This window comes from Colius striatus, chromosome 17 (genome assembly GCF_028858725.1).
Source record: "Colius striatus isolate bColStr4 chromosome 17, bColStr4.1.hap1, whole genome shotgun sequence".
NCBI lineage: Eukaryota > Metazoa > Chordata > Aves > Coliiformes > Coliidae > Colius > Colius striatus.
This window is the reverse complement of record NC_084775.1, coordinates 15,645,827-15,673,180: the sequence shown is the minus strand read 5'-3', so window position 1 is coordinate 15,673,180 and position 27,354 is coordinate 15,645,827. Positions and strand designations below refer to the sequence as shown.

Sequence of the window (27,354 nt, the reverse complement as noted above, 5' to 3'; positions counted from 1 at the left end):
TCCAACAGCCCCCCAGCATCAGCCCCTGAGCTGCTCTGCTCCAACAGCCCCCCAGCATCAGCCCCTGAGCTGCTCTGCTCCAACAGCCCCCCAGCATCAGCCCCTGAGCTGCTCTGCTCCAACAGCCCCCCAGCATCAGCCCCTGAGCTGCTCTGCTCCAACAGCCCCTCAGCATCAGCCCCTGAGCTGCTCTGCTCCAACAGCCCCCCAGCATCAGCCCCTGAGCTGCTCTGCTCCAACAGCCCCTCAGCATCAGCCCCTGAGCTGCTCTGCTCCAACAGCCCCCCAGCATCAGCCCCTGAGCTGCTCTGCTCCAACAGCCCCCCAGCATCAGCCCCTGAGCTGCTCTGCTCCAACAGCCCCCCAGCATCAGCCCCTGAGCTGCTCTGCTCCAACAGCCCCCCAGCATCAGCCCCTGAGCTGCTCTGCTCCAACAGCCCCTCAGCATCAGCCCCTGAGCTGCTCTGCTCCAACAGCCCCCCAGCATCAGCCCCTGAGCTGCTCTGCTCCAACAGCCCCTCAGCATCAGCCCCTGAGCTGCTCTGCTCCAACAGCCCCCCAGCATCAGCCCCTGAGCTGCTCTGCTCCAACAGCCCCCCAGCATCAGCCCCTGAGCTGCTCTGCTCCAACAGCCCCCCAGCATCAGCCCCTGAGCTGCTCTGCTCCAACAGCCCCCCAGCATCAGCCCCTGAGCTGCTCTGCTCCAACAGCCCCCCAGCATCAGCCCCTGAGCTGCTCTGCTCCAACAGCCCCTCAGCATCAGCCCCTGAGCTGCTCTGCTCCAACAGCCCCAGCAGCCAGAGCCAGACACACCAAAAAGCACCACGTGCTTGCAGGGGGACGTGTCCAGGTGTCTGTGTGTGTGTGCCTGAAGGATTAACAGTGTCCAGAGGTTTCCCATGCTGGGCAGACACTGGCAGCTGCGTCACGTCGTCACAGCAACCCACTAACCACGGCCCCAAGAACTGCTGCTCCTTTGGTTTGATCTCTTGTGTGGTTTCTTTTAATTACAGATGAGGGTGTCTGCAAAAGCCGGTGCTGGAGCACCCTGGAGCCTTGGGAGCACCCTGGAGCCTTGGGAACACCCAGTGGCCCTGGGCAAGGGACTGTCAAAACAAAGAGAGCAATGGGTTTGGGTACACTGCTGTCCCCTCCCTGAGCACATCTGAGCTGCAAAAGGTATTTCACTTTCAAGTGGCTTATTTGCAACAAGTCTCACCCCTGTGCTGGAAAGACCCAGCGAGCCCACAGGGATGATGCAGGATGGCTCGGGCTGGGCAGCTCTGCACCAGCAGCAGTGGCTGCCAGCAGCACCCAGAGATGAGCCAGCCCATGGTGGGCTCACAGCGAGGGCCCTGCACTTGCCTCCTGGCCAGGGAGCATTTCTAGGCCCTGCTGGCTCTGCAGGAATGAGCAGCTCTGGTGTCACTCACAGTCACTGCAAAACACACCAAGGAGAAAGAAATAACTGTTTCTCAGAAGGAAGGAGCAACAGCTCCACGTGCAGATACGGTTCTGTCCCACCAATCCCACCCCAACCCCAAAATGCAGCTGCTGGGTGCAGACCCAGGGAGCAGAGGGGACAGAACCCCGAGCAGTGAGGCTGATCCCCACACCTCAGCCCCGGGCTCAGCAAACTGCCGTCCCCGCTCCTGCCTTTGATCAGGGGATGGGTTTCTGTGCTGCTGCTCTCCACGCTGTGGGTTTCCAGCGGGAGGTGGGGAAGCGCAGGCAGCCTGACCCTCCCCTCCTCGGATCTGTCATCAGCAACAGAAAAATCCTTCCCTTGCCCAAGTTGCTGAGCCTGAATCCGGCAGGACTCGCCGGGGCAGCAGGATGGCAGAGCAGCCCTGCCCCAGCCCTCCCCGGCACCACACGGCCCCGCAGCCGGGTCCCACGGCCGGCCCCGCGCCCCCGCGGCCACAAACCCAGCCCAGGGACAAGTGGAGCAAGAAGATGGATTTCCTGCTCTCGGTCATCGGATTCGCCGTGGATCTGGGCAACGTCTGGCGGTTCCCTTACATCTGCTACCAGAACGGAGGGGGTAAGGACACCACGGCCGTTAGTTCAGGCTCCTTGAGGAGAAAAGATCTGTTTTTCATCCTTCTGATGCTGAAAAACTCAACATTTGTCTTCTTTCTTTGTCTCTAACCGCTCCTCTCCAGACAGGGCAGTTTAGAGACTGACCCAACTTCTCCTGACATCTGTCTCTTTTCTGTTTGGTGTCTTTCTTCATTCAAAATCCTCCCCCATTCCAAACAATTCCATCATTCCATGATCCTGTGACTCCATTCACTCCCTCCCCGGCGTGGTCAGAGCTGTGTGAGCAGCTCTGGGATCACAAAGAGAAAACCAGCGTGGTCCAAAGTGTATAAAAGGATTAAAATCGGCACGTTTGGGGTGGGAGGTTTGTATTCTTTATGGAGCTGTGACTCTGTGACAGCATCCCTTGCTGCTGGCTCAGGTTTTAAAATAAGCCCTGGAAGCATCTCGGCCGTGCAGCCGGTGGTGCCCGACCCCGTGGAGCAGCCCCAGCTCCCTGGGACACTCAGCCCCTCACAGGGCTCAAAAGTTCAGCTACAAAAGCTCTGTGAAGGGGAAAAAAAACCTGGAGTAAGTGACAACTAAATTGCTTTAAATAGAGCAGAGTGGAGGGGAAAAAAAAGCCCTTGCAATGGAAATGAAAAGGAGTGAAGCTTTGGTGCTGTCTGCAGAAAGCTCTGTGCGTTGAACTGCCGGAGTCGGCATTCGAGTAACGGCCTCTGAAAAGCAGAAAGAGATAATTAGTACCACACTCAAGGCTAAAACGTGGGTCCCAGGTGCCCACACTGAGGCACAGCTATTTGTGATGCACTCCCGTGGGACTGGGAGCGAACTTTAGCCACTCCTCATGGATGTGGGTCGGGCAGACGCTTCCCTCGCCCGCCTCGGGCACACCGGAGGGTGAGGAGTTGCTGGAGCAGCTCGTGGGAAGGAACCAGCAGGGTCCAGGCTGGGCTCACCCAGCACCTCGAGCTGTTCCTGGAAGAGAAAGGCTCTTAGCAGCAACATGGCCCCTCTGGGCAGTGTCTGTGCCAGGCTGCAGGGGCTGTGAGGGCTGTGGGGCTGCTGCACCACACACACCTTCACCAGCACCGGGAGGAACCCGGGGGTTAAATTAACTAATCCCAACAGGGCTGTCCTGAGAACAGCTCCAGCTCCAGCCCCTCCACTGGGTACCAGCACAGCCCTGGCACAGACAGCAGCGTTATGAATAATGCAGATTGCAGCGTTCATTACTCTTGGGGTGACTGTGCACCTTCCGTGGGATTTCCTCCAAAACTCTTCTAGACCTGAGGGGTGCTTCGGGCCCCATCCCCTGCGCCCTCCTGGGTTCTATTGCTCCTTGTGCCACGCCAGCCAAACCCTCCCTGGGTAAGGGAGCAGCCTGGGGAGTGGGGCACTGAGTGGGCTCCTCGCAGCCACCAGCCCCTCTGAGCACATGGCAAAGCATCTCACCAACAGGCATCCAACCCCCTCCTCCCCACTGCCCACGGCCAGCGCGGGGTCACCGCGGTCACCGCGCTCCGCTCCTCACCCCGCAGGAGCCTTCCTCATCCCCTACACGCTGATGGCGGTTTTCGGAGGGGTGCCCCTGTTCTACATGGAGCTGGCCCTGGGGCAGTTCCACAGGACGGGCGTCATCCCCATCTGGAAGCGCATCTGCCCCATCTTTAAAGGTAAGAGCCCCCTGGCCCTGGGACAGCGCCCCTGGGGGCAGCTGGTGCTGGGGGAAGCCAGAGGGCTGGGCCAGCACAGATGCAGGACTCTGTCCCCCCTTCTTACCCCAGGCATCGGCTTTGCCGTCTGCATCATTAACCTCTACGTCTCCTTCTACTACAACACCATCATCGCCTGGGCTCTCTACTACTTCAGCTGGTCGCTGGCGGGCACACTGCCCTGGGCCAGCTGCCACAACCCCTGGAACACGCCCCACTGCACCAACTACTTCGGGAGGAGCAACGTGACCTGGACCAACTCCTCCCGCTCCCCCACCGAGGAGTTTTACACGTAAGGGCACGTCCGTGGCAATGTGCTGAAGCTGGGGCACGTGCCCACGGAGGGGCTGCTGCACAGGGAGCAGGGCTGGACTGGGGTGCTTGGGAGCAAGCTCTCATGTGGGGATGCCGTTTGGGAGCTCACAATCCCTGTTCTTGGTGTGCTGGGGAGGGAAGGTGAGGTGTGCCCACCTGCCCAGGGCTGAGCCCACTCCCCTGCGAGGGCCTGAGGCACCCGTGGGGGTCCCTTCCCACAGGAGGAAGGTCCTGGAGATCCAGAAGTCTGGAGGCCTGTATGATGTGGGGGGCATCCGCTGGCAGCTGCTCCTCTGCCTCTTCCTCATCTTCACCATTGTCTACTTCAGCCTGTGGAAAGGGGTGAAAACCTCTGGGAAGGTAAGAGCGGGCTGCAGCACCAGCCCTGCCTGGGCACGGGGGTGCTCACAGCCTGGCACACAGCATCCCCTCCACAGCCAGGCCCAGGCAGGAGCGACTGAGCCCTGGTGAGGTCCTGCAGCTCAGCTGGCTGCTTAACCACGGGACACAGCCTCCTCTTCCTCCTCCTCACTGCCCTACCCCTCGGCCAGCCGCGAGCGAGCCGGCTCTGCCCGACACGGGCACTTTGGGTGCTGCAGAACGGCTCTGCCAGTGCCAGGCACTGAGGGCAGCCTCTCTGCAGGTGGTGTGGGTCACGGCCACGCTGCCCTACGTTGTCCTCCTGGTCCTGCTGGTCCGAGGAGCCACTCTGCCCGGTGCCTGGAGAGGGGTCGTCTTCTACCTGCGCCCAGACTGGGGCAAACTCCTGAGCACCACAGTGAGTGTGCAGTGGGACGTGCTGTCCCAGCTCTTGCTGCCCCCTCCTCGGGGATGGCAGCACCCAGACCCCATCCCTGGCACACACACCCACCCCTGCCCACGGGTCTGGCCCCAGCAGGGCGAGGGGCCCTTGTTCCTACAGCAACAAGATACCCTGGACAGGCTCTTAGAAATGTAAATCCATAATTGAATCACCCATCTCATTGCCACCGGGTTTTGTTTGTGCTGTTCTCCCCTGGCCTGACAACAGCCTTCCTCTGGGTAATCACCAGGCAGCACCTGAGAATTCTCATTAAAGATAATCAGGGCCCTGCTGTCGCTGCCAGCGGGAACTGCCCAGGCAGGAGCGGGCACAGGGGGCTCGGGGCTGCCCTCCATCCCTGCTCTGGGCATGGGGCAGCAGCGTTGCTTAATTCTACTGCTGCAGGACCCCGGGGTGCAAACGATCTCTGTCCATCCCATGGCAGCTCCCCTGCTCCTGGGACACCCCTGGGGCAGCAGGACAGGCAGGAGGGGCCTTGGCAACATGTGCCAATCCAGACCCCGTCCCTGTGCTGTGGGGTGGGCACGCTGTGAGGCACCTCCCTGCCCCATCCCAGCCCTAAAGCCTCCCTGCCTGCTCTGCAGCCTGCCTGTTGCTTCTCCTTCCAGGTCTGGGTTGATGCTGCTGCACAGATTTTCTTCTCCCTGGGTCCTGGATTCGGGGTCCTCCTCGCTCTAGCCAGTTACAACCATTTCCACAACAACTGCTACCGGTGAGCTCCTGCAGCCCCGGGTCCCTGTGGGCAGCCCCACAGCTCCTGTGCCCCGTGGGCTGAGCCATTTCCCTCATTCCACTGATGGTTTTGGGATGTGGGGCCAAGAGAGGGAGGCAGTGGGGGTGCAGGCGAGAGGGGGCTGGGTCAGGGTGAGTGTCCCTCCCTTGTGCCTGCAGGGACGCGCTGCTCACCAGCGCAGTGAACTGCCTCACCAGCTTCCTCTCGGGCTTCGTCATCTTCACCGTGCTGGGCTACATGGCTGAGATGAGGGACGTGGAGGTGGAGGATGTTGCGAGAGATAAAGGTTTGCTGCCCTCCAGAGGGACTGTCCTGTCCTGGTCAGGGCTGAGGGGCTGGGGTGATGGCCAGCGCTGGGGTGTGAGCTGAGCCAGAGCGGCCAGGGAGCAGCAAAACAGCCCAGTGTCCCCTCCTAGGGCCAAGCCTCCTTTTTATCACCTACCCTGAAGCCATCGCCAACATGGTGGGATCCACCTTCTTCGCCATCATGTTCTTCCTGATGATGATAACGCTGGGGCTGGACAGCACGGTAGGGAGCTGCAGACACACAGCACAGCGGGGTGACAAGGGGAAGGAGGGCTGCCTGCCCAAGCCCCCGGGCGTGGGGACAGAGGGAGCACCACACCAGCGTCTCCGGTGGGTCTGAGCTGGCCTCCCCCCAAGCCCAGCAGAGGGGATGGTCACCCCAGAGCAAGGGGACAGGGTGGGATGTCCCCCCGCTGCTTGCAGGCAGAGGGGGCTCGTGGGGAGCAGGTTTGCTTTAAGAACAGGACTGGCCCCACGATTCAGCTTGTGCCTCACGATGGCATTTCCTTTGCAGTTTGGGGGCTTGGAGGCCGTGATCACGGCTGTGATGGACGAGTACCCCCAGGTCCTGTCCGGCCGACGGGAGCTCTTCGTCCTCGGCCTCATCTCAGTGTGCTTCCTGGGCTCCCTGAGCACCCTCACCTACGTGAGTACCCCTGGGCACCGCTCCACTCCTGTCCCCACCACACACCTCCTGTTTTCTCCAGCAACCCCTTGGTGTGGGCCTTTGCTCAGGACCCCGCTGGGTCCGCAGCCGCCCTCCCCTACTTGTGCTCTGCCAGGGGGGAGCCTACGTGGTGAAGCTGCTGGAGGAGTTTGGTGCTGGCTGCTCCATCCTGGCAGTGGTGCTCCTGGAAACCATCGCTGTCTCCTGGTTTTATGGTGAGAAACGCTGCAGCAGAGGCACGTGTGTGACTCCTGGAGAGGCTGCCATGGGGTGCAGAGGGCATCACGTCCGTGTCCCTGTACCCACGTCCTCCATGGGTGTCTCCTCCTGCAGGGATACAGAGGTTCTCCCATGATGTGAAAGCCATGCTGGGCTTCACCCCAGGAATGTTCTGGAAGGTGTGCTGGGTGGCCATCAGCCCAGCCTTGTTAGCGGTGAGTATCCCCAGCCCGGGGTGTCAGCTCCCCTCCGCACACCCTGCAGGGATCCTGCTCTTCCCTCGCCAGCTGCTGCTGCTGCCCAGCTCCCGGGTGCCAGCGCTGCCAGTTCCTCCCCTCCCGCTTGTGTGGGGTGAGCAAGCTGCCAGATGGGTGGTGCAGGGTCCTGGCTGGGGCTGCAGGACCTCATGCCAGCCCTCTCTGCTAGCTCCCCATGCTGCTGCTCCAGCCACAGGCAACAACCATCTGCCCCAGGACAGTGGGTTTCACCAACAAAGGCACCTGTGGGTGCATTTTGCAGCCTCTGCTGCAGCTCCAGGGCAGAGCTGGGGCCTGGCAGCTCACAGGAGTGCTCGTTTCATCCTCAGTGTGCAGCATCCCCCGCTGGCACAGCCAGCCAAGGGGCCGCCTCTGAGGGCACTGCTGAGCTGAGTGCCAGGGTGGATCCGGCCCCTTTGAAATGCCAACTGCCCCGGCACTTCAAAGGCTGCTGCCTGCGAGAGGCAGAGGGGCCTGATCTCGCCGGGTCTGCAGGAGGAGAGACCTTGCGAGCATTAATTACAGCTCTAAGCGCTTTGCCCAGGTTATTAAGAGAGAAGTGTTGTTAATCAGAGCAGACAGCAAATGGTTTCATTTCAGCAGGAGGACGTGCAGCCTTTGCAAGCCGCCGGCTCCAGGGGGGGGTGTTGGATGGAGACCTCCCAGCCCAGCCCAAGCAAGGGTGGGCAGTGTGGGGAACGTCACTGTCAGAGCCACGCTGGCCTTTGGCAGCCAGGAAAGGGGCTCTGGCAGCAGGGTGTAGATGGTGTTAAGCCCCAGGAGGAGCTGTGTCCGTGCTGGGGCTGGGGGGATGTTGCAGCTGATGTGCTCTCCCTGGGGAGCAGCCGGGGCTCATCGGCCGGGGATGCCCAGCTGGCCCAACCGAGCTTTTCTAGACACCCGTCTTGTGTGTTGGGAGGGTTTTGTGGCTGCACAGCCCTGCTACAGCCCTGTGCTGCAGGGAGAGGCAGCAGGGCATGTCCTGCCAGATCCAGCCCCATGAGCATCCCTCCCCAACCGCCTCGGCCTCCTTCCTTCCAGTTCATTGTGATCAGCTCCCTCCTGGAGCAGCCGCTGCTGACGCTCTTTGACTACCAGTACCCTGAGTGGAGCATCTCGGTGGGACACCTCATAGGGGCATCGTCCTTCATCTGCATCCCCCTCTACATGGTGTACAAGCTGGTCTGGACACCAGGGACTCTCAAGCAGGTGAGGAGTGGGGTGGGCGATTTGGCAGGTGGGCCGAGACCCCCTCGGGTCAGCCTGAGACCAGGGCTGGGGAGCTGGGTGGTTGGCTGACAGCTCCTCAGCATCTTTGTACACACAGCAATCAAATCACACCTGGAGAGCTGCTTGGGAAAGGGCTCGGGGCAGCGTGGCTCAGTAGCCTGGTCATTTGAAATCATGTTTCTGGCTGGGCCAGGAGGCAGCAGGGTGACACCAGCACAGCCCTGGAGGCAGAGGCTCATCCCCAGCTCTCACCCCTCCTCTCAGCCCACTTTTGGGCCTCCTCCTGTGCACTGCTGCAGGCTCACACGGCTCCAGCCCACAGCCAGTGGGGATGGTTTTGGCACATCAGGGCAGGCAGCTCCTCTGTGACACCAGCCCCGCTCTGGGAAGGAAACCCATTGCCTTTTTCTCTGCCTTCCTATCCCCTGCAGCGCCTCACCATCTGCATTCAGCCCGAGAAAGCAACCCAAGCCCCCCAGGCAGACACAGTGTGCATGTCACCTGTCCTGTAGCTGCACGTGCTGCTGGCAGCTCCCCGGCCACCGGCTCTTGTCACGTCCAAGCGCCTCAGCAGACGCAGCGCGGCCAGTGCGTGCTGGCAGAGCCAGGCTCGGGCAGGAAAACCTCTGATCCCCAGCAGGGAGCACAGGACCCTTCACCTGAGTCCCCTGGGCTGGCAGCTCAGGGCCAAACTCCTCCCGTTGGGAGGTAAACCTCAGCTCCCTGTGACTTGGCAGTATGAGCTGGGGCCACGCTTTGCTTGGGAGCCGCTCCAGCCCTGCCGTGCAGCCCTGCCTGGATCCAGCCCCATTGTGCAGCCCTGCCTGGATCCAGTCCTGTTGTACAGCCCTGCCTGGATCCAGCTGTGCAGCCCTGCCTGGATCCAGTCCCGTTGTACAGCCCTGCCTGGATCCAGCTGTGCAGCCCTGCCTGGGGGAGCAGTGCATGTCTCTAGCCGTGCTGTGAGTGACGTGGAAAATAAAGCTGATACCGATTGTTAGGAAACCAGAGGAGCTGGAACTCGCTGTGCTGCGTTCACAAAGCACCACGGTGCAGCCGAGGGCTGGGGGAGGGCCGGGGGCTGTTGCTGTCCTGACACACAAATCCCTTGTTCTGGTGAAGAAACTGAGTGGCCTCGGGTGGTTCCTGCTCGCTCGCTGCTGCAGCGGGGCCGGTCGCTCCCTCCTGCTCCATCCGTGCTCCGGGCCCTGTGATTCAGCTTTGCTGAGCCAGGAGGATGGGCTGCAAGGAGATGTCAGCTTCTGGCCTTTGGAGAAGAAAAGACCTTCATGTATCTCATTTTAGAAACAAGCCCCGGGGTGGGGGTGAAGCAGGCCTGGGGTGATCCAGCCCCCGCTGCCCATCATGGTGTCCCCACAACGCCTCGTTGCCCCGCTGCAGCCGCACCATCGCTCAGTGGTTCATGGGCCCGTTAAACACTTCCCAGAACCCACACTGACCTCGGCAGAGGCGATGCTGCAGTCCTACCGCCATCAGCCTCACCGTCCCCTCCCAGCAGCTCCTGCCCAGGCTGATGCAGAAGAGTAGGGGAGCACAGCTGAGAGCTCAGGGTGGGCAGGGGGCTGCCATATGGAATCATGCAACAGTCCTGGTTGGAAAAGCCCCTGAAGCTGCTGCAGTCCCAGCCCTGACCCCTCACCCTGCCCAGCCCAGCACTGACCCCTCAGCACCTCAGCCCCACGGCTTTGGGATCCCTCCAGGGCTGGGCACTCCCCCGGCTCCCTGGGCAGCCTGGCACAGGGGCTGACACCCCTCTCAGGGAAACAGTTCTGCCTCAGCTCCAACCTCAACCTCCCCTGGGCAACCGGAGCCCGTTTCCTCTTGCCCTGTCACTGGTTACTCAGGAGCAGAGACCAACCCTGACCTCAACCACAGTTTCCCCTCAGCCTCCTCCCCAGGCTCCACACCGCACGCCCTCAGCCGCTCCCCATCACACTTCCCGATGAGGCCCAAGTGCGAGAGGCGGCCCTGAGCCTTGTTAAGCGTCCTACACGGGCACGGGGCTGGGAGGCCGCACGGGCCGCACACGCCGCGCCGCACAGGAGGCCCCGCACAGGCCGTGCCCGCCCCGCTCCCGCCCCGCCCCGCCGCCGCGGGCCCGGCGCTGTGCGCGGCGCAGGCGGGGCCGGGCCCGGGGCGCGGCAGGAACAGGAAGGGGCCGTCCTGGGCGCACAAAGGCGGCGGCGCGGGGCCGGGCCCGGCCATGGCGGCGGAGCGGGAGTGGGCGCAGGCGGCCCTGGCGCTGCTGGCCCCGGGCCCGGCGGAGCGCAGCCGGCCCTACGCCGTGCTGCAGAAGCAGAACCTGGGTAAGGGGCGGCCGGGGGTGGGGTGGTTGCGCGTCCCGCGGCGCTCGGGCACCGTCCCGCTCGGGTCGCTTTGTTTCGTTTTTAGCGTATTTACTTTTTAAAGCTCATTTTGGGGAACGCGTCGGGGGCTGCGTTCGGGTCCTAACCCGCGTCCCTCCCGCAGTGCTGCTGGGCAGCATCCTCAGCGCCCTGCTGCTCACCATCATCCTCATGGCCGTCTGCGTCTACAAGCCCGTCCGGCGGCGGTAGCGGAGCGGGACGCGGCAGCGCTGCCCCCGAGGCTCCCGCCGGCCCTGCAGCCCGTGGCGGCTCCGGGCCCCGGCAGTGACTCCCGGAGCGCGGCCGCAGCCGAGCCGCCCGGCCCGGAGCAGCGTCTGCAGCAAAGCACCTTCCTCCCGTCGCAGCGAGGCCGCGGGACACGATGCGCTCGGGAGCAGCCCCGGTCTCCGATCCACACCCGGCAGACTTCCCGGGCCCGGACACGAACGCAGGCAGGCTCCCGGCGCTGCTGGCTGAACGATGGGCCCGTGCACTCTTATCTCATGTCTAGTTTTGCTTTCTGATTCGGTTCGCCGCTTCACTGCTGGCTCTCGAGCGTTTCTAGTGCAGCCTTCAAAGATAGTCCGAAGGCAAGAGCTCAGCAGCCTGCTGTGGGGGTGTTACACATGCCTCTGAGCAGAAATGCAGGGTGGGCAGATCCTGGTGTAGCTACACTGGGCCAGGCTTGGCATTCCTATCTGCTTTAACTCTCAGCTGAATGCTGCAGCTTCACACCAGCTGTGCTGAGGCTGTTCCCAGCAGGGCTGCAGGTGAGGGGCTCCAGCTTGCACCGAGCACTCCCCTCTCAAGGCAGGTTTGTCTCTCAGGAAACGGGAGGCACTGTCTGTCTGAGCTGGGCAGGAGCTTGGGCTCTCTGGAAGCATCTTTTGTTTGGGCTCGAGCCAGACCAGTGCATTTCCAGTATTCTGTTCAAGTGTTTACACTGAAATCACACTGGCATATGGATGCTGCTATTTTGTTTTGCACTGCTCGGGGTAGTAACTGGATTTGGCTCACTGTTAAGTTAGTATTTAACATAGGGGTGTCTTGGTTAGTAATTTATTTAATGTCTTAAAACTTAACTTACAGAACAATTGTGTTGACCTGTTCTTTAAAACCTTGTGCTGCATCTGATGTGTTTTCTGTTCAGCTTGTTTTAAAAGACTGCTCTCACCCCACTGGGACTTCCTTTGCTCGGGTGGTGACAGCAGGAGGCTGCCAAGGACAGCTCTAGCTACTAATGGTGGTGAAAGATGAGTGGGGAAGCAGGGGCACGCTGCTCTGTTGCTTTCTGAGCTAGTTTTTGATCACAGAGCCCTGTGTCACTGGTTTCTCTGGGGCCTTCATCTGGTGTCAAACTTGGCCTGTAGCTGTGTGCTGGGGGGGTGGATGGAGTGGGCAGCTACAGCTCTACATTCCCTGGAGCAGCCTCGTGTTTGCATTCATTGTTCCCTCCCTGCTGTGTCTTTGTACAAATAAAAAGCTAAGGAAGCAACCCAGGACTCTCATTTATTCAAGGATGCTGTGTTTGTTATGAACTTGGCTGCATGAAGGGACAAGGCTGTCCCCTTCCCTGCCTCTGATAAGGGTGGAGTCCTTGCCCCCTTTGCAGTGGTGAAGGACAGGGGCAGGACAGCACAGTTGAGTGAGGGCCCTGCTCTCTGGCAGTGCTGAACAGTATCCAGAGAGCACAGTTCCAGCACAGCCACTGACACACCAGTTCACTGATGAAGACTGTTTTGAATCACAAGAAGTATTTCCAGCTTAAGCCTATCAGGAGTTAGTGTTGTATACTGAAACAGTGCTCCAAAGCAAAAAGAAGTGCAGACCGGGTCTTACTCTGAGCAACAAACAGCCCTGACACTGCAGAACCAGCATCATGGTCAAGAACTTTTAACAGTCAGTTTCTGTTCCTCACCAAAGGTGCCCACAGAAGCTGTGAGCCCCAGCTTCCTCCCCTCGCAGCCTGGGACCTGGCCCTGTGCTTTCCAAAACAGGCAGACTCCAAGGTTGGCTGACAAGGTCAGGAGAAAATCCACTCTAGGGCTTCCCTGTCTGTTATAGACTAACCCAGCACTCTCCTGGATAGTTGCACAGATTAATGTCACCTTTCATGTACAACCATGCAGCAAAAAGGCAGAGAGTGCTTTAACCACACTACACGGGGCCTGTCAGAACAGCCCCTGCTTCCCTGTGCAGGGTAACACAGGCAGCATCTTTAGTTTTCCTTCCAGCAACCAAAGAGGAGCAGGGGACAATTTTTAACTCATACAATGTATGATATAAACTGAGACTGAGGAAAAGCAGCACCTGTAGCAGGGAAGTGGGGCCTCTGAGGTTAGGTGGAATGATGCAAGTGTCAGAGAAAGCAACAAGAAGACACCCCAAACAACCCTATTCCTTCAGAGACCTGGGCTGAGGAGCAGGAGCATAACAAAACTCAATCAAACTGCTCAATATTCTTTAGTTCACAATATAAAAACCAGAAAACAAGTCAGCTTGGAAAAAAAGAAGATACATACACCTTTGAAATGCTCTGTAGGAAAACAAGCAATGCCCACAGCTGGTGTGTAAAAGGTGACAGCTCTGTTTCCAGGGCAGGGAAACCCCCACTTCCATCTCCTAACCCCCCCCCCCAGCCCTGGCAGGAGCTCAATACAGGGCTCACAGCTGGATAAAAGGGAGGGAAAATCTCAGTGATCCCCTTCTCAAAGAAAGATGCACATCCAGCCCCAGGCACTGCCCCTGCATGTACCAAAGCAGGATAGAGGCTGCCTCACACACACAGGGTGCAGTCAGACCAGTGCTAGTGTACACTGAAGGAATTTTAATTCTTGGCTATGTAAAAACAATGGATTACTGGTTTAAAATAAAGGTCCAGGTGACCAACCACCTCACTGGTTATGCTCGAGTCCATTTTACAGTGATTTTACACAGGTTTACAGTTGGTGTCCCAGAACCGCTCTGTTAGACCGGGGAAGGAGGGCAGGAGGAGGCAGATGCCCAGAGGGTAGGTACCATAGGATCCCCACACTTCTGCCAGCCACAACAGCAGAGTATTGCTCACCTGCAGCTGCCATAAGGCTTTCCTGGGGTAGCACGAGGTGCAGGTACGGGCTGCGCTGTAAACAGTGGCAGAGGTGCAGGCAAAATGGCTACACACACATCGTGTGGCAAAAGACCTGAGGACAGCTGGTTAGAGCAGAGTTGGGAAGCATTCCAACCCCACTCTCCTGAGCAGAGTCCTGTTGGCTTGGTTTAAAAATCAATAAAAACATTCAGATAAAAAAATAGATGTATTCCACATGAAGGATAAAGCACTGGAGTTCTCAAAAGCAACACACCTTTCCCTTTCAGGTGACAGAATGAAAGCTATCTTCCAACAAGCCTGTGCTGAAAGTTCACCTGCCTTTCCTGTGTTTGGGTGCAGCAGCCACCCCCGGGCAGGCTCTGCCACACACATCCAGTGAGCCCAAGGCAGAGGCAGCTGGATCCAGGGCCCAGCCCCCTGCTGCCCTCAGAGCGTGGCAACGAGCTGCTTTGGAATCGCTGCAGGAACTGCTGCTTGACCAGACAGATGGTCCCATCTGAGCATCTAAAAACTTTACTGGCTACTTTGTTTTGTCCTTTTTCAGAAAAGCACTAGTTTAACCTTGAGCTTGGATTAGCTGTTCAAGTATAAAATCATCCCTCTTAAGCAGGAGCACAGGAGAAAATCTCAGTAACTAGAGATAATCACATATAAACAAAACTAACAGAAACCATCTGTCAGCATGAGGAACTACCCTATGTGCATGTGCAGATAGATATTCTTCCATGTAACAACTGGAAGAAACAGACAATGGCTTAGAATTATTCAGAAATGATTAAGCAGATGAGTATTTCTTTGGTAAGTAATGAAATTTCCCTCCTAAACTCCCCACAAATCAGGTTTTCAAGCTCTCCCCCAACCCTGTATCCTGATGCTAAGCAAAATTTCCATCTGCTCTCCAAGAAATACATTCAGATAAAAGCTTTTCCTTCAGAGCTAAGGCTGCAGGGTTGGGGAGCCAGAGTCCCATGATCTGAAAGTCCCTTGGACAAAACCCACAACCACCCAAACAAAACAATCAGCTTTTGCAGCCAACAATACCAACGTAGAAGGCAGGTGAAATGTTTACTTAAGCCATCCAGGAGTGGTCTCCAGGCCTCTGAAAGCTCTCTGGTCTATGCAGGTTTGCTCGTCCTTACTTCAGGAGGTCGCTATGGAGTTACTTTTCCACAAGGGAAAGCTGCAAAGCTTGCTGGAGCTCTGCATCCTCCTCTTCCTGACGTTGCTTCTCCCGTTCCTCCTGCTCTCGGACAGACAACTCCATGGCAAGCTGCAAGTCCTTTTCAAAACTGGAAGGCTCCCTGGGGGTGCTGCAGTGGGAGTTGCCTGAGCTGGTGAGATAGCTCTCCTGCAGTGCCCTGAAGGGGAAAAACAACCAAGAGAGTTGGTTGAACCAAGAGAGACAGAGCCCATTTCACACTTCCTGCAGTGATCCTTCCCAGCAAACCTGAAAGTCTCTTCCCAAAGGGCAGAAAGCAGCTTCCAGGGTCAGAGAACAGGTTTAATGCCCATAAAATTCTCAGTGTAAAACCTGTTTGTTGACAGGTCCTCAGAATCTTTCATACACACTAACAGCTACATCTTCAATAGGCTTCCAAAAGCCTTGTCACCTACTGGACAGGTAATGTGGTTTTCCACCTACAAAGGGACCAAGAGGATGAAGTTCCTGGTGGGCACAGAGATTTCTTTGCACTGAACTGCAGAAAGACCCTACAAATATCAGAGTGTATTCTCTGACCATTCTATTCTCACAGGGCCATCAAATAATTATCATTATGATGTATTGTAGCATTGTTAAAAATTGAGGATTCCACAATTATTTTGGAAAGAAAAAGAGAGCTTCCCTGGAGTGTGCAGCAGCTACTTAAACACTCAACCCAGAGGGACTGAATTCACAGTGCAGCTGAGCTGAAGGGCTGCACCACACGAGCCAGGGAAGCCCAGCTGGAGTTCCTGCTGCTTGGAAAAGTCAGAGTCAGAAGCAGAACAAGAAAAAGAGACCCTGAGCCCTGTGCATCTGCTCCCTTCATACACAGAACATCTGCACAGCTGCTGCTGTTGGAAGTGTTTTTGCTCAGTCACTGGGTGGATTGATGTGAAAAGCCATTTGTTACCTCTGATACTGTATGTTGAAGTCCTGTGCATATGCAATGGCTCCGTTGGAGTGCACCCCCACCTCCTGGACATGGGAAAGACAGACAATTGCACAGCAGTTAACAGACCAGCAGCACAACTCACTGCAAGGTAACTCTTAAATCCCTCTTCTTTCCTCTTTGAAATACATAACTTCTCCCTTCTAAGGTTCCTAAAAAAAAAATGAGTCCTATCTGGTTTAATTCAGAGATGCAGCTATTGCTGCCCAGGCCCTGCCAGAACTGTCAGGCCTGCACTGGGCAGACTCCAGCACACTCACTTGGTTTCCCCCAGATTCCAACAAGCTCTGCTGAATAGCAAACTGCATGATCTCGTTATCTTCATCCTGCACGTGGATGTTCCTGCCGTCGTCTTGGACATGGTAAGACTTGGGGATCTCAAATACTGACTGGTCGACCTCAAAATTAGCACCTACAGAAGCCAGACACAGTTACAATCAAGGCATAATACTTTTTTACAAGGTGTGACTTCAAGACTTCTGATGAGCATGAGCGTGTGACTACATGAACCCCAAAGATTCAGGTAGGGCCACTTGGCTGAAGAAACCAACAAGCTTTGGCAGACTTCTGTGGCACACTTCAGAATCTTGACAAAACCAGATGGGGGCAAAAAGAAAACATTGCACAAGATAAATACCAGAGTGGCTCTGCTGAGGTTATTCCTGATGAACAGGCTGCAGCAGCCCAGAGCACCTCTGGATATAGGCAGTGATGAGCATCCTGCTGACACCTAACCCACTCTTCTGAAAGAGCATCAAATTTAGCTGCCACAGCAATTTTGTATTCTGCTTCCACAGCAACAGCTTGCACCAGATTCTAGACCTCAAAGCACCTGAGGCAGCTTGCCAGAGCTCAGTGTAGCCAGCTTGGCAGCATGGAAGGGGCAGAATGGGTCAGTACAACCAGTGTCACACGCTCCAGGCCAGCTGTAATGTTCTGCAGCTTCCTCTCACCTGTGAGCATTTCATTCTCTGCAGCTCACCCACCTCTCTCTCTCCAGTGCATTCCACTGACAGAAACATGGAAAGGCATCCTCACCTGAATCACACTGTGCAGCCCCAGCTGTTTGTGATGATGTTTTATCAGCTGTCCTGCAGCCATTGACATTCTCAAACGTAATCCGGGCGTTCAGCACATGAAACAGGGGGATTTCTGGAAGAAGAATAGTACCAGATTTGTGTCAAGAAGAGACCTCTGTCCCTCCCTTCCACACCCACAGACACATCAAACCCTTCTGCAAACCCTTAGCAAAAAACTAACACAGTTTTGCAAATACTTGCTGTAAAACCAATCAAAAGGAAGGAAATGAAGGAGATGCTACAATAAAAATAGTTAAATATTACCAATTTTGACAGGAAATCCTGGTGGAAATTCCAGAGTGATGAAGTCCCTAAGTCTGGCAAAATGAGCACTGGTTCTGGCCATCAGGTCAATGATGGGAGTGACTTGTTCCATGAGGGACAAGGGAAACTCCTCGCTCATCCACAAGGTCGCTTTAAATCTTGAAAGAGAAAGTTGCACAAAAAAACCACTCTAAGCTTCCAGTGTAGCAACAGAAGCAAAGCAAAACAGCATCCTCACCTGCTTCACACATTTCAAAGAGGCAGAACAGCCACTGCTCTCAGAAACTGAGCCACACTCCTGGTCAGACAAAGCACGGGAGGTTACTGACAAGTCACAGCACTGGCCCAAATGTTTGCTTTGACTTAGTGGAAGAATTCAAGCCATAGGTGGGCACTTCATGACCTGTCTTGCAATTAATTTTGAAAGCTGGGGAAAACCACACTGGGTATTTCTAGAAATGGCTCCCAGAGGTTGGATCAGTGGGAAGAGACAAAGCAGAAACAGTGAAAGTTTTGTTTCTCACTTCTGGGTTCGAATGGTGACTTCTTTTGGTCTTCCTATGTCTCTGCCCTTCAAGTCGAACTCTGGGTCAAAGTACTCCTCCAGAGTAATGGCAGTAGGATTGTTACTCGTGGCATACTCTGTTGTCTTGGTTGTACTCTATAAAGAAAAAGAAAAACCCAATCCAAAACTATGCAACAAACAGACAGGACCTACTGTTAAGTTACGTCCTGTGAAGTAACTCATTCTCTGTTTCAGACACACAGCCATATTTACAAACTCACACATTCAGACTCCTTTTTACTGAGGTTTACAATCTCCAAGCATTTTAGGGACTGGAAAAATCCACTTGAAAGCTAGAAGCCAATTAGAAATGCAGACAGAAGCCTATATTAAAGGCAACACTTTGCTGGGATATTGGATGAGATACCTGCAGAACATTTGAGAGCTTAAAACAAACAAAAACATCCTTGGGGAAAGTTTAAACCTCAGAATCACAACTGCTGCTGAACTAAGGAAACAAGAGGTGACCTGTTCCTATAAGTACAGATCCCTATGCTGCAGTGGCCTCTTTTGACGTCTAAGACACTCACCTGAGCACCATACTCATGCTCCACTGTACCCAGAAATGATTCCAGAGGGTTTCTGTCAGCTTCAGGCAACAGGAGAAAAGAAAACCAAAAAGAAAATCTATTACTATTAATCAGCAGTAGAATTTACATACACACCAGTCTAACAAGCAAGGCTGCTAAGTGAAGTCAGCCATCCCCATTTCCTTTAAGCCTTACCAGGCAAGCCCAGAACCTCAGGCTGACACTGTGAAACACGTACAATGCACAGAGCAGCAGCAAAGGTTTTCATCATTTTTTACCAGCAGCACATAGTTTTATTGTTCCCAGGGCCTCTCCTCCTGAGCCCCAAAGGCAGGGCAATGAGAGGCAATGCTTCCATACAAAGTTAATGGCTGGGCACTCTTTAACTTAAATATTAGAAGAAATTAGGGGACCAAAACAAAAATGAAACTCCAAGCAAACAAAGCCTGTATGAATCTTATAACCATGGCCAAAGGGAAGTAATGGCATGAGTACACTCCAGAGCAGGAGAAAACATGGAAAAGTGCAGCCCTTTAAAATCTTCAGTGAACTTTCAATGGTTTTAAAGGGCTTTTCTTTCCTCTAAATACAGTCAGGATAAACAGTGCTTCACTTGTAGGTTAGGAGGCAAGTAATGCACTACCTCAGACACAAGGCATATGAAAGTAAAGCAGGGCAAAGTCAGCAAGGAAAGTATTTCCCTCATCTGTCTGCCCACCTCTGCTGCAGTCACACTGAGAAGACATCAGACAGCCAACGGGCTGATTTCAAGTTAGCCCAAAGGAAAAGTACCTTTATATCTTTTCTTCTCCTGTTCTGTTAAGTGTTCTGTCCGGATTTTTGTGACCACGTTCACATTGTTTGCAATGTACACCTTTAAAAGTACAAGGACAAAGGCATCACAGGTTAAGAACAAGAGGATATCCCCTAGCAAAACCCCATGTACACAAAACTAAAGGCAGAAGAAAGCACCATGGATCTGCCCGTCTTTGACAAAGACCCTCACTTTTAACATACTTGGGGATCAACAAGAAATGCTGCACTTTGGTTCTGTTTGCTTTGGTGTGATTGAAATACTACATATCATATTCCTGCTGGGCCTATGCTAAGGCTGAAACAACATGCCAGCTGCTGGCAAGGGTGGTAAGAAACCATGTGCATTGTACACCATGGCAGCTCCAGGCAGCACTCATGTCACAAGCATCCTGTGCCACAAGAACAGCAAAGGAGTCTGCTCCGTGGTAGCAACAGTCAGCCTTTCAACTGAGTTCCTGGGAAGCAAATTTACACACTGCTAAACACAATTTGTAACTAGCCAAACCAACCTCAACACCAGCCAGGCTTTAAATAATCCCCACCTGGGCAGAGATTTCATGAGAGAACAGGGAAGGAAAGCCAGATAATGCTACTTCTGAACTGAGGTAATGAAATGTATTGACAGTTGATCTCTGCAGGAATACCAATGGAGCCCACATCCACCTCACCAGGCTGCAGTCACAACAGGAAAAGCCTTCATATAAACACAGCAAACTGCTCATCAGTTATTCTTCTGTTAAATGAATTACACAATGTCATTAATTGCACAGATTCCATAACCTGGAGTAAACACAGACTTCTGGACCAGGGAAGTTCACTGTGGTGATTCCTACACCCCGAAGGTGGCAAGGCTGTACAGCCATCTGCAAAAGTATTTCACTGAAATGGAATGGGAGACCAATCCAGCGTCACGTGGAACAAGCCCAAGCAACTGTGTGACTCAAGTGCATGGTCAGGGTCTTTAATTTGCCAGCAGGATTTTCTTCCTTGAATTCATGATGCACCTCAGGCTGCAGGAGGCTGTTATTTCCTTGCAATGCTGTTTCTAGAGTGCTCAAGGCACTTCACCAACAGGTTCCTCATCTTTTAAACAGTAAAAGAATGAAAATATTCAAGAACAAGCTAAATTCCAGTTTTTGGATGGAAGGGAGGGCTGCTAGCAGTTATGTTGAACCTTTTGTCCCCCTTCTCCTGAAATGCTTTGATCCTCCCTCTTCCCTAAAGCCCCTGAGGACATTCCTGCATGCAGGCATCACCCCTCTCACAGGCCTGGCAGAGTTGAAGTCCCTCATCCTTGCTCATGTCTGCTGGCAACACAAGAAAGCTCTCAATGGAAAGTTTAAGACCTGAAATATTCAGGAAATAAAGGCAAAAGACCACCACACTTCAGTTAGCTGTATGACCTCTTAATGGAATAGAAAGGGCTTTACCTTTGCTTCGTAACCATTCACACCTTCTGCTTTTTCTGTCCTCCACACCCAGAATCCAGACGTGGTTCTGACAAAAAGTGAACACCACAACCATCTCTGCAGATGCACTTCTACACCAGCCCATGTTTCAACAACATTTGATGGGTTATTGGATTATTAACCCCAGGCAAAAGCAGAGGTCAGTCTCTGCTCACACACACGTGGCACAGCAGGCCCGAGGAAGTTGTGCTGTGTCTGTTCTTACAGAGGCCGCAGCCAAAGCACAAAGGCTCAGATGGAGCTTTTGGGCTGAGATGTGGATTGCTGAGCCATGAAAACTTCCCCTGTGACTTTGTCTGACAGCTTGGCCACGGTTTCATTTCAAAAGTAACCTGTCACTGCATTTTTGCCTGTGAAATCTTAAGTTTCTGGATGTGTAGATGCTGCAGTTATTAAGGCTCAGTGAACATCACAGGGACTAATTATGGGCAGCTTTGAATGGATACCAAATATTTGAGAGAAAGATGCTGGGATTCTACACCTCACTTTGAAAACACTTGTTTTGTATGATCCTGAGGATGGTTTGCTGCATCACAGAGCACTCCAAGAGGAGCTTCATTAAAAGGATTGTGTGAACTGAGCTGGCAGATCCCTGGATAAGTACGTGTGGTAAACCAGACAGATGTGTGTCTGTGGAGAGACACACTGTACATTCTTATTTAAACTATTAATGTGAGATATGACTGACTTAGCTAAAAGATGCAAATTCTTGCCCATTAGTTTCAGCACTACCCATGTACATTTGGGTGAAAAACAAACTTGTCATGAGACCTTAATAATGATCTCACTGCTAGGATAAACTGAAAGTTCTCTGCAAATCAGTTCTTTCAGTTGTGAACGTTTTGCCAAGCAATAGTGGCAAGTGGTATGTGAAGTGGTATCAAGTGGTATGTGAAGCTCAAAGTGACTTCAGATCCAGCCCTAAAAGTTTTTATCACCAGGGCTTTTGAGAGCTTGTCTTTAAAGCTTTATTGCAAGTAAACACAGTCCTGAAGTGGTTCTTTATTAAGAGCAGCTTTGTCTCTTACCTTTCAAAGGCGATATTTTTGGTGTCAAGGCACGTGTTGATAATGGGAGACGTAAGGCGTCTTTCCACGTCTTTTCTCTTTGGGGTCATAGATCCCAGCGTCAAACGCTTCATGTGCTGGGAAATCTCAAACCGTTCCGTTGTAACAAACTTGTCATCATGATTGATCTCGATCAGCTCTGCCCAGCCTCCAGTGTCTGTTGGAAATGGCACATCTCAGACTAAAACCACTCAGCAACAGTATTCCAGAGTGAATAAATGAGAATACACTGGATAGTAAATCGGGGTGGACACTAATTCCCTGTATTTCCCACTCAGTTGAGATCAAATTTGGAGCTGTATCTAACTTAGTTTTTGTTATGGAGGCAGAAGGATGGAAAGAGGGAAAACTAAGTGAAAGACTAAAGTGAAATTTGAGTCCTGTTACCCAATTTTCTTCTCAGATTTACTCAAATGAAATAAATGAGGCCATTACACTAAACCACACAACAGGATCTCTGAGGCACTCGTGGAATATTTGTATAAAACTCAGCCTCAACAGGTCTTTTTGTGCCACACTGGGATTTCTCATAGTGGCTGATGTAGCATTCAGTGATCAGTGGTGCAGACATGCCAAAATATTTACCTTCTCCCTTGAAAATCAAACTACGCCTTCCTCTCTCCCAGCTCATGTTTTCAAAGCCCAGTAAAGTGATGTCAACACGCAGCTTGGCACCGCTTTTCCAGATGCGACACACATCACTTGGACAAACCCTAGAAACCAGTGGGACTGCCAAAGAAAAATGAGAGAACTGTAAATAGGAAATAATCCAGAGACTTGGCACACAGGAAGTGTGAACTCAAGCACAGGCTATGTCCCTGACATAGGACTGCTCAGGACTATGATCTTTATTCCAGAAGAGGGGAGATACTGATCTTCTTTCACTTTAACAACAATCAGCTCAGGGATAAAACCCATCAACTTCAAATCAAAGATGAACATGAAAAGTAAGAAGATATTAGTTGCAACTAAAAGATGTGAAATGGCATAAAACCCCATCTCCCAGCAGCCTGATAGTTGTTTGGAAAATAAATCAGCCCTAAGGCCTAGTGTCCATTCCTTCAGAAGAAAAGCAGCTCCTTCCCAAGTTATCTGTGCATCTAGACAGGAGATTCCTATCACCAGCTTCATCACTGATGGTCAGGGACAGGTAAACAAACCCCAAGAAAGGTCTTTGGCAATTCTAGCAACAGCTAAACTCTCTATTAACAAAAAACCCATCAAAAGAACCAACCAAATAAACGAGAAACAGGAAAAATATAAAGAGGTTATTTTGAGAGGTGAATATTTGTTATTATCTTTTAATATTCTCATAAGCAGATATTTCTCTGCCTGTCTTTTGTTGTATTTGTAGATTAGCAAGTCCCTTTATCTACAGTCCAGAAGAGGTAATGATGACCAGGATTCTTACCCCAGCTAGTGAACTCCCATTTCATTTCCACATAAAAGTCAGGAGTCTAAAAGAAGAAAACACTTTATCAATACTTAATGAAATAGCTTTAATCTAACATTCAGTGCAGCATTTCTTGTGAGCATTTTAGGTAAAGGAAAACAAAATAACTTTCGAGACTCAGTGTCCAGTGTTGGAGCTCATGACTAATGATTTCAAAGTACAGTCAAGAAAAAAAGACTCTCCATCTGCCACAGCGCTACGGAACGTGTAAGCTGAAATGAACAGAATTGCCCATCTGAATTCAGCCTCTTTAATGAACTACTAGAACAAGTTGTAGCCTGGAGTAAGAGGGTTGAACTAAATAATTACCTCATTGATCTTCTGGAGTAATTCAGGAACCCCTCCAAGTGTCATAGAGGTCTGCTGATAGTCCCGATGCTGCAGGATCATTTGTACCATCTCGGGGTCTCCCGTGCTGACAGCCTCGTGCAAAACTGAGAGAAACAGACACCAGCTGGATTCAGTTTCCTTTCAGAGCAAAATACGTAACAGAAAAGCAGCCAAAGTACAACATCTGCAACTGAAAAGTATCAGTCCGTGACTTGTTTTCCATGTTATCTTTACCTGTCCATCCCTGGGCATTCTCTTTAGTCACATCTGCCTTGTGTTGAAGGAGGACTTTGGCAGACTCTATATAGCCCAAGGAAACAGCAAGGTGCAACAGGGTCCGGCCTCGTGGATCACGTTGGTCAACATCCTGTTGGGTATCCGAGAGAGAAGTAATGCTGCAGCTGTCCTGTCAAAGGCAACTACCCACAGCACACTGAGAGGAGTTTACATAAACAAAGCCTGCCGGTGGTAATCCGGGAGTCAATACTCCCCAGGTATTCCCATGTATCGGTCTGTGGTGCACAGCCAACTCAGCTGTCAAACACTGCTGTGCTCCCCATCTGCACTCCATACAGTGCTATCTTACTTCCCCACTGAAATAAAAAGAGAAGCAGAACAGGGCCTATAAAACTGACACAGTAAGAACTGGTATTACTGTAAGACAACACTGAGTTCTTGTTGATGCTTCTCATTTCTTTGTCTGTAACTAATTCCCCTCCTGTCTCCCTTAAGAAGGGGACTCTCTCAGGAGAGGACAGGAGTTCTGGCCTGTGTGCATTGCACCATGAACAGTCAGCAGCCTGAGAGACCAATGGAGGGCTGAGCATTATACAACGTAGCGGAGGAGGGACGGAGGGAGGGGAAAGAAGAGTAACAGGGCATCCAACACCAATTTTGTGTAGCACTTTTTGAAAGTATAGAAGCAAATGGTATTTTACAAAGCATCCATCCAACTGACACACACAGCACAATGAAGAGTGAGAGCATTTTGTACAAGTCACTAAAAAAATGGGAAAAAAATTGCACAGGCATAAATGTCCAAAACATGCAAGCACAACATACTCATACCTTACTTATTTTTCACTATTAGCTTAGAGATTTGAAACAGAAGAGCATCTATAACTAAAGGAAAAGGGGAAAGTCAATAGCAGAATAAGAAAGGAAAGTTGTTATGCAAGTTAACACGGTTATCTGACAGCATTAAGTTGGAATGATCACATAGAGAACAAGGAAGGCTTTGGGTTAAAGCACTCTCTTTTCACTTCTGTGGCGGAACTCAAATCAATTTGCTTCCCCACTTCCTACAGCTCCAACACCTACCACACTGCCAGGTAAAGGACTCTAAGCCATCCCTCCCAACTTCCTTTGCTGCTGTTACCCGGAAACCACCATCTACTCATCTTTTGCCACACCAAGTGCAGCTCACAAGTGTCTTTTGAGTCCCTCACGCACCCCTCCGACAGCCAGCAGCTTATCTCAAGGAAGAAACATATCTCTGGAATACTTTAAAATCCAGAAGTTATTTAAAAGCAGATAAAGGAATCTTAACATCTTAACACTTTGCTCACTTCCTCACAGTGTAAAGTGTTTGAGGTAGGAAGCAGCACCCCACAGGTGTGAACTGCAGTCTCAAACTAACAAGCAGCACAATGATCCTGACAGGCCAGAATGTTGTTGCAGGAGGAATCAATTCCCAGAAGCAATGTGCTGGTAAGGTTAAAGATTTTGTGATGGAATAAGATCATGCAAATTTGATTAAAAGTTACTGCATTCCAAAGATTCTCCTAAAAATAGCACAGGAGCATGCTCTAAGCAGTCATTAGTAAACTGTGGTGTACCGTTAGAATTGCAGATGATCGTTACCAGTCAGGAGGTGGCACAGCTGATCTTTGGCTCATATACTGGTGGTGTCAGGTATAATGTAATTAATATGCTCTGCTTCTGCAAACTACACCCCACACTAGCACACGCCAGCGCTTTTCCAGGGCATCTCAGCAAGAAGGATGTTTGCTGCTCGAGCACTGCTGCAGCTTTTCAGACTGTCTCCTGACGTCATGCCCATTTCTCGCCTAGCTGTCCCAAAGAGGGAACAGCTTTCTATTTTTCTGCTCTACAGCATGAAACAATGATCCTGTTTTATTTTTTTTTAGCAGAGATGCTGAAAACATTCCAGCCAGTATAAAAATGGTGCCTTCACAGTCCTGGACAGTAACAAAGCCATAAGAACTGCTGGTCTTCAGCAAGCTAGAGGCTTCAGTAGCAGCAGCCACCTTTGCTGCATGTTGACTTCCCATTAAGGTATTCAGTATTTATTGCTTTTCTGGCACAGAAAATAATTCACATCCATCATATCTGCCCTTCCTGATCTGTTTCAATGACTCTTAATATCTTCTACAGAGCTATTCTGCAACTCACACTCAAATGCTCCGAGTGCAGCTTTACAGATAGGAAGTCAACATTTAATAACTTACATAACAAAAAGTACATTCCTACGCCTTCTTACATCACTCCCACAACCACAAATAAATAGGTAAAGCAGTGCAGCAATCCCACAAGCCCAGCAACCAGACCCGGCAGTACCATCGAGGTTACTTCTTCCTAGAAAGGCAGTAAGGGCACCAAGCCCTGTACCATGGCACAAGCTCTCCTGGGGCCACCAGCCCCACACCAGCCCCTTTATCGCCCAGGTGTCCCAGTTACCTTGTCCTGCAGCTCCTCGTCCAGCCGTCTGTAGTCATTATTCCAAACCAGGACGTGCAGGGGAAACGCACTGCTGGCCCTGCCAGGGGAACTCATCATGCCACACACCTGCAAGGGCAGGGGAAGCAGGGTGCCTACCCTCACTGCTCCCCTCTCTCCTTATTTTGGAGTCCCAGGGTACTCCAGCCCAGACTCTTGAAGCTTCTCCCCTCTCTTGGCACCCAGCTGCCCCCGGTGATGAGGGGAACAGTGAGCTGAGTCCTTCACCCCACTACCAAGAGTGCCCCATGAAAGATGAAGAGAGAGGCGGCTGCTCCTGGGCCTCAGCCCCACTGCGGAGGGTCTGCTCTGCTCCTGCTGCTCCCCACAACCCCACACTCCCTGCTCCTGAGCACTCTCCCCTCAGCCCCACACTCCCTGCTCCTGATGCCTTCCCCTCAGCCCCACACTCCCTGCTCCTGAGCACTCTCCCCTCAGCCCCACACTCCTGCGGCTCTGCTCCTGCTGCTCCCCACACTCCCGGCAAGTCCCCTGCTCTTGAGGCCGGCCACCCACAGCCCCGGGGGCCTCCAGCTGCCCTCGCCCACCCCCTCCCGAGGGTCGGGTCAGCTCCCGCCCGCGCCGCGCCGCCGCCTCACCCCCGCAGCCCTCCTTCCCGCGTCTCCAGCGCGGCGGCCGGTGCGGGGGCAGCTTCCCCTCAGCCTGCCGCCACCGGCGAGCGCACGGAAGGAGGAAGTTGCTGCTCCCCGGCCAGCTCCCCCCCCACCCGCGGGCAGGCAGATGGAACGTCCCGCCCGCAAGCTGCCCCATCGCTGCCCGCGGGCGCGGGGAGGGCGGCGGGACGAGCCGCGCGTCGTTGCGCCGGACGCGGCGCTCAGCGCTCACCGCTTCCCCCAGCCCCGCGGCGGTTGGTTTTGCCCGGCCGCCCGCCTTTCGGCCTCCATGGCAAGTGAGGGCACGGCTTAGTGGGAAACGGCTTCTTCCGCCAGCCTGCGGAGCCGGGTGCCCGTAAACATCGTTCTTCCCGGCTCGCGTTCCGCGCTAGTCGGCAGGAGAGAGGCGGCGGGCCGGCGCAGCCACTTACACCAGGTCTCTGCGCTTCCTCGCATAAGCGCAACGCTTCCGCGCAGCGCAGCCTGAGGCAGGCGGCTGCCAGGGACAAA

At 53.3% G+C, this 27,354-nt stretch overlaps 3 protein-coding genes across 8 annotated transcripts; 2 read left to right on the top strand and 1 right to left on the bottom strand.

Annotated features, from left to right (window-relative positions):
• Positions 1 to 1,836: 1,836 nt before the first annotated feature.
• LOC104560327 (sodium-dependent serotonin transporter) lies at positions 1,837 to 8,820 on the top strand. The gene is made up of 13 exons (XM_062009653.1): positions 1,837 to 2,044; positions 3,585 to 3,719; positions 3,831 to 4,050; positions 4,295 to 4,433; positions 4,717 to 4,851; positions 5,505 to 5,608; positions 5,788 to 5,915; positions 6,046 to 6,158; positions 6,450 to 6,581; positions 6,718 to 6,817; positions 6,936 to 7,036; positions 8,120 to 8,287; positions 8,740 to 8,820. Exons 1-13 carry the CDS (start codon positions 1,837 to 1,839, stop codon positions 8,818 to 8,820), a joined length of 1,764 nt encoding a protein of 587 aa, XP_061865637.1.
• A 1,692-nt stretch (positions 8,821 to 10,512) lies between these two features.
• On the top strand, positions 10,513 to 12,169 carry C17H12orf76 (chromosome 17 C12orf76 homolog). Its single transcript, XM_062010093.1, has 2 exons — positions 10,513 to 10,635; positions 10,799 to 12,169. Exons 1-2 carry the CDS (start codon positions 10,533 to 10,535, stop codon positions 10,882 to 10,884), a joined length of 189 nt encoding a protein of 62 aa, XP_061866077.1. The 5' UTR covers positions 10,513 to 10,532; the 3' UTR covers positions 10,885 to 12,169.
• A 1,782-nt stretch (positions 12,170 to 13,951) lies between these two features.
• Positions 13,952 to 27,335, bottom strand: ANKRD13A (ankyrin repeat domain 13A). 6 transcript variants are annotated; one of them, XM_062009922.1, is made up of 16 exons: positions 27,077 to 27,335; positions 26,192 to 26,270; positions 23,726 to 23,858; positions 23,471 to 23,595; positions 23,120 to 23,165; positions 22,294 to 22,437; positions 21,670 to 21,865; positions 20,603 to 20,669; positions 19,149 to 19,230; positions 18,357 to 18,415; positions 17,786 to 17,922; positions 17,262 to 17,419; positions 16,957 to 17,070; positions 16,179 to 16,330; positions 15,880 to 15,944; positions 13,952 to 15,123 (listed from the first exon to the last, which is right to left on the bottom strand). In XM_062009922.1, exons 1-16 carry the CDS (start codon positions 27,133 to 27,135, stop codon positions 14,925 to 14,927), a joined length of 1,815 nt encoding a protein of 604 aa, XP_061865906.1. In that variant the 5' UTR covers positions 27,136 to 27,335; the 3' UTR covers positions 13,952 to 14,924. The 6 variants fall into 6 exon arrangements, with proteins under 6 accessions (XP_061865906.1, XP_061865909.1, XP_061865910.1 ...); XM_062009925.1 differs by having other exon boundaries at positions 26,192 to 26,299; positions 27,276 to 27,319; XM_062009926.1 differs by having other exon boundaries at positions 27,276 to 27,315.
• Between the last annotated feature and the right edge of the window lie 19 nt (positions 27,336 to 27,354).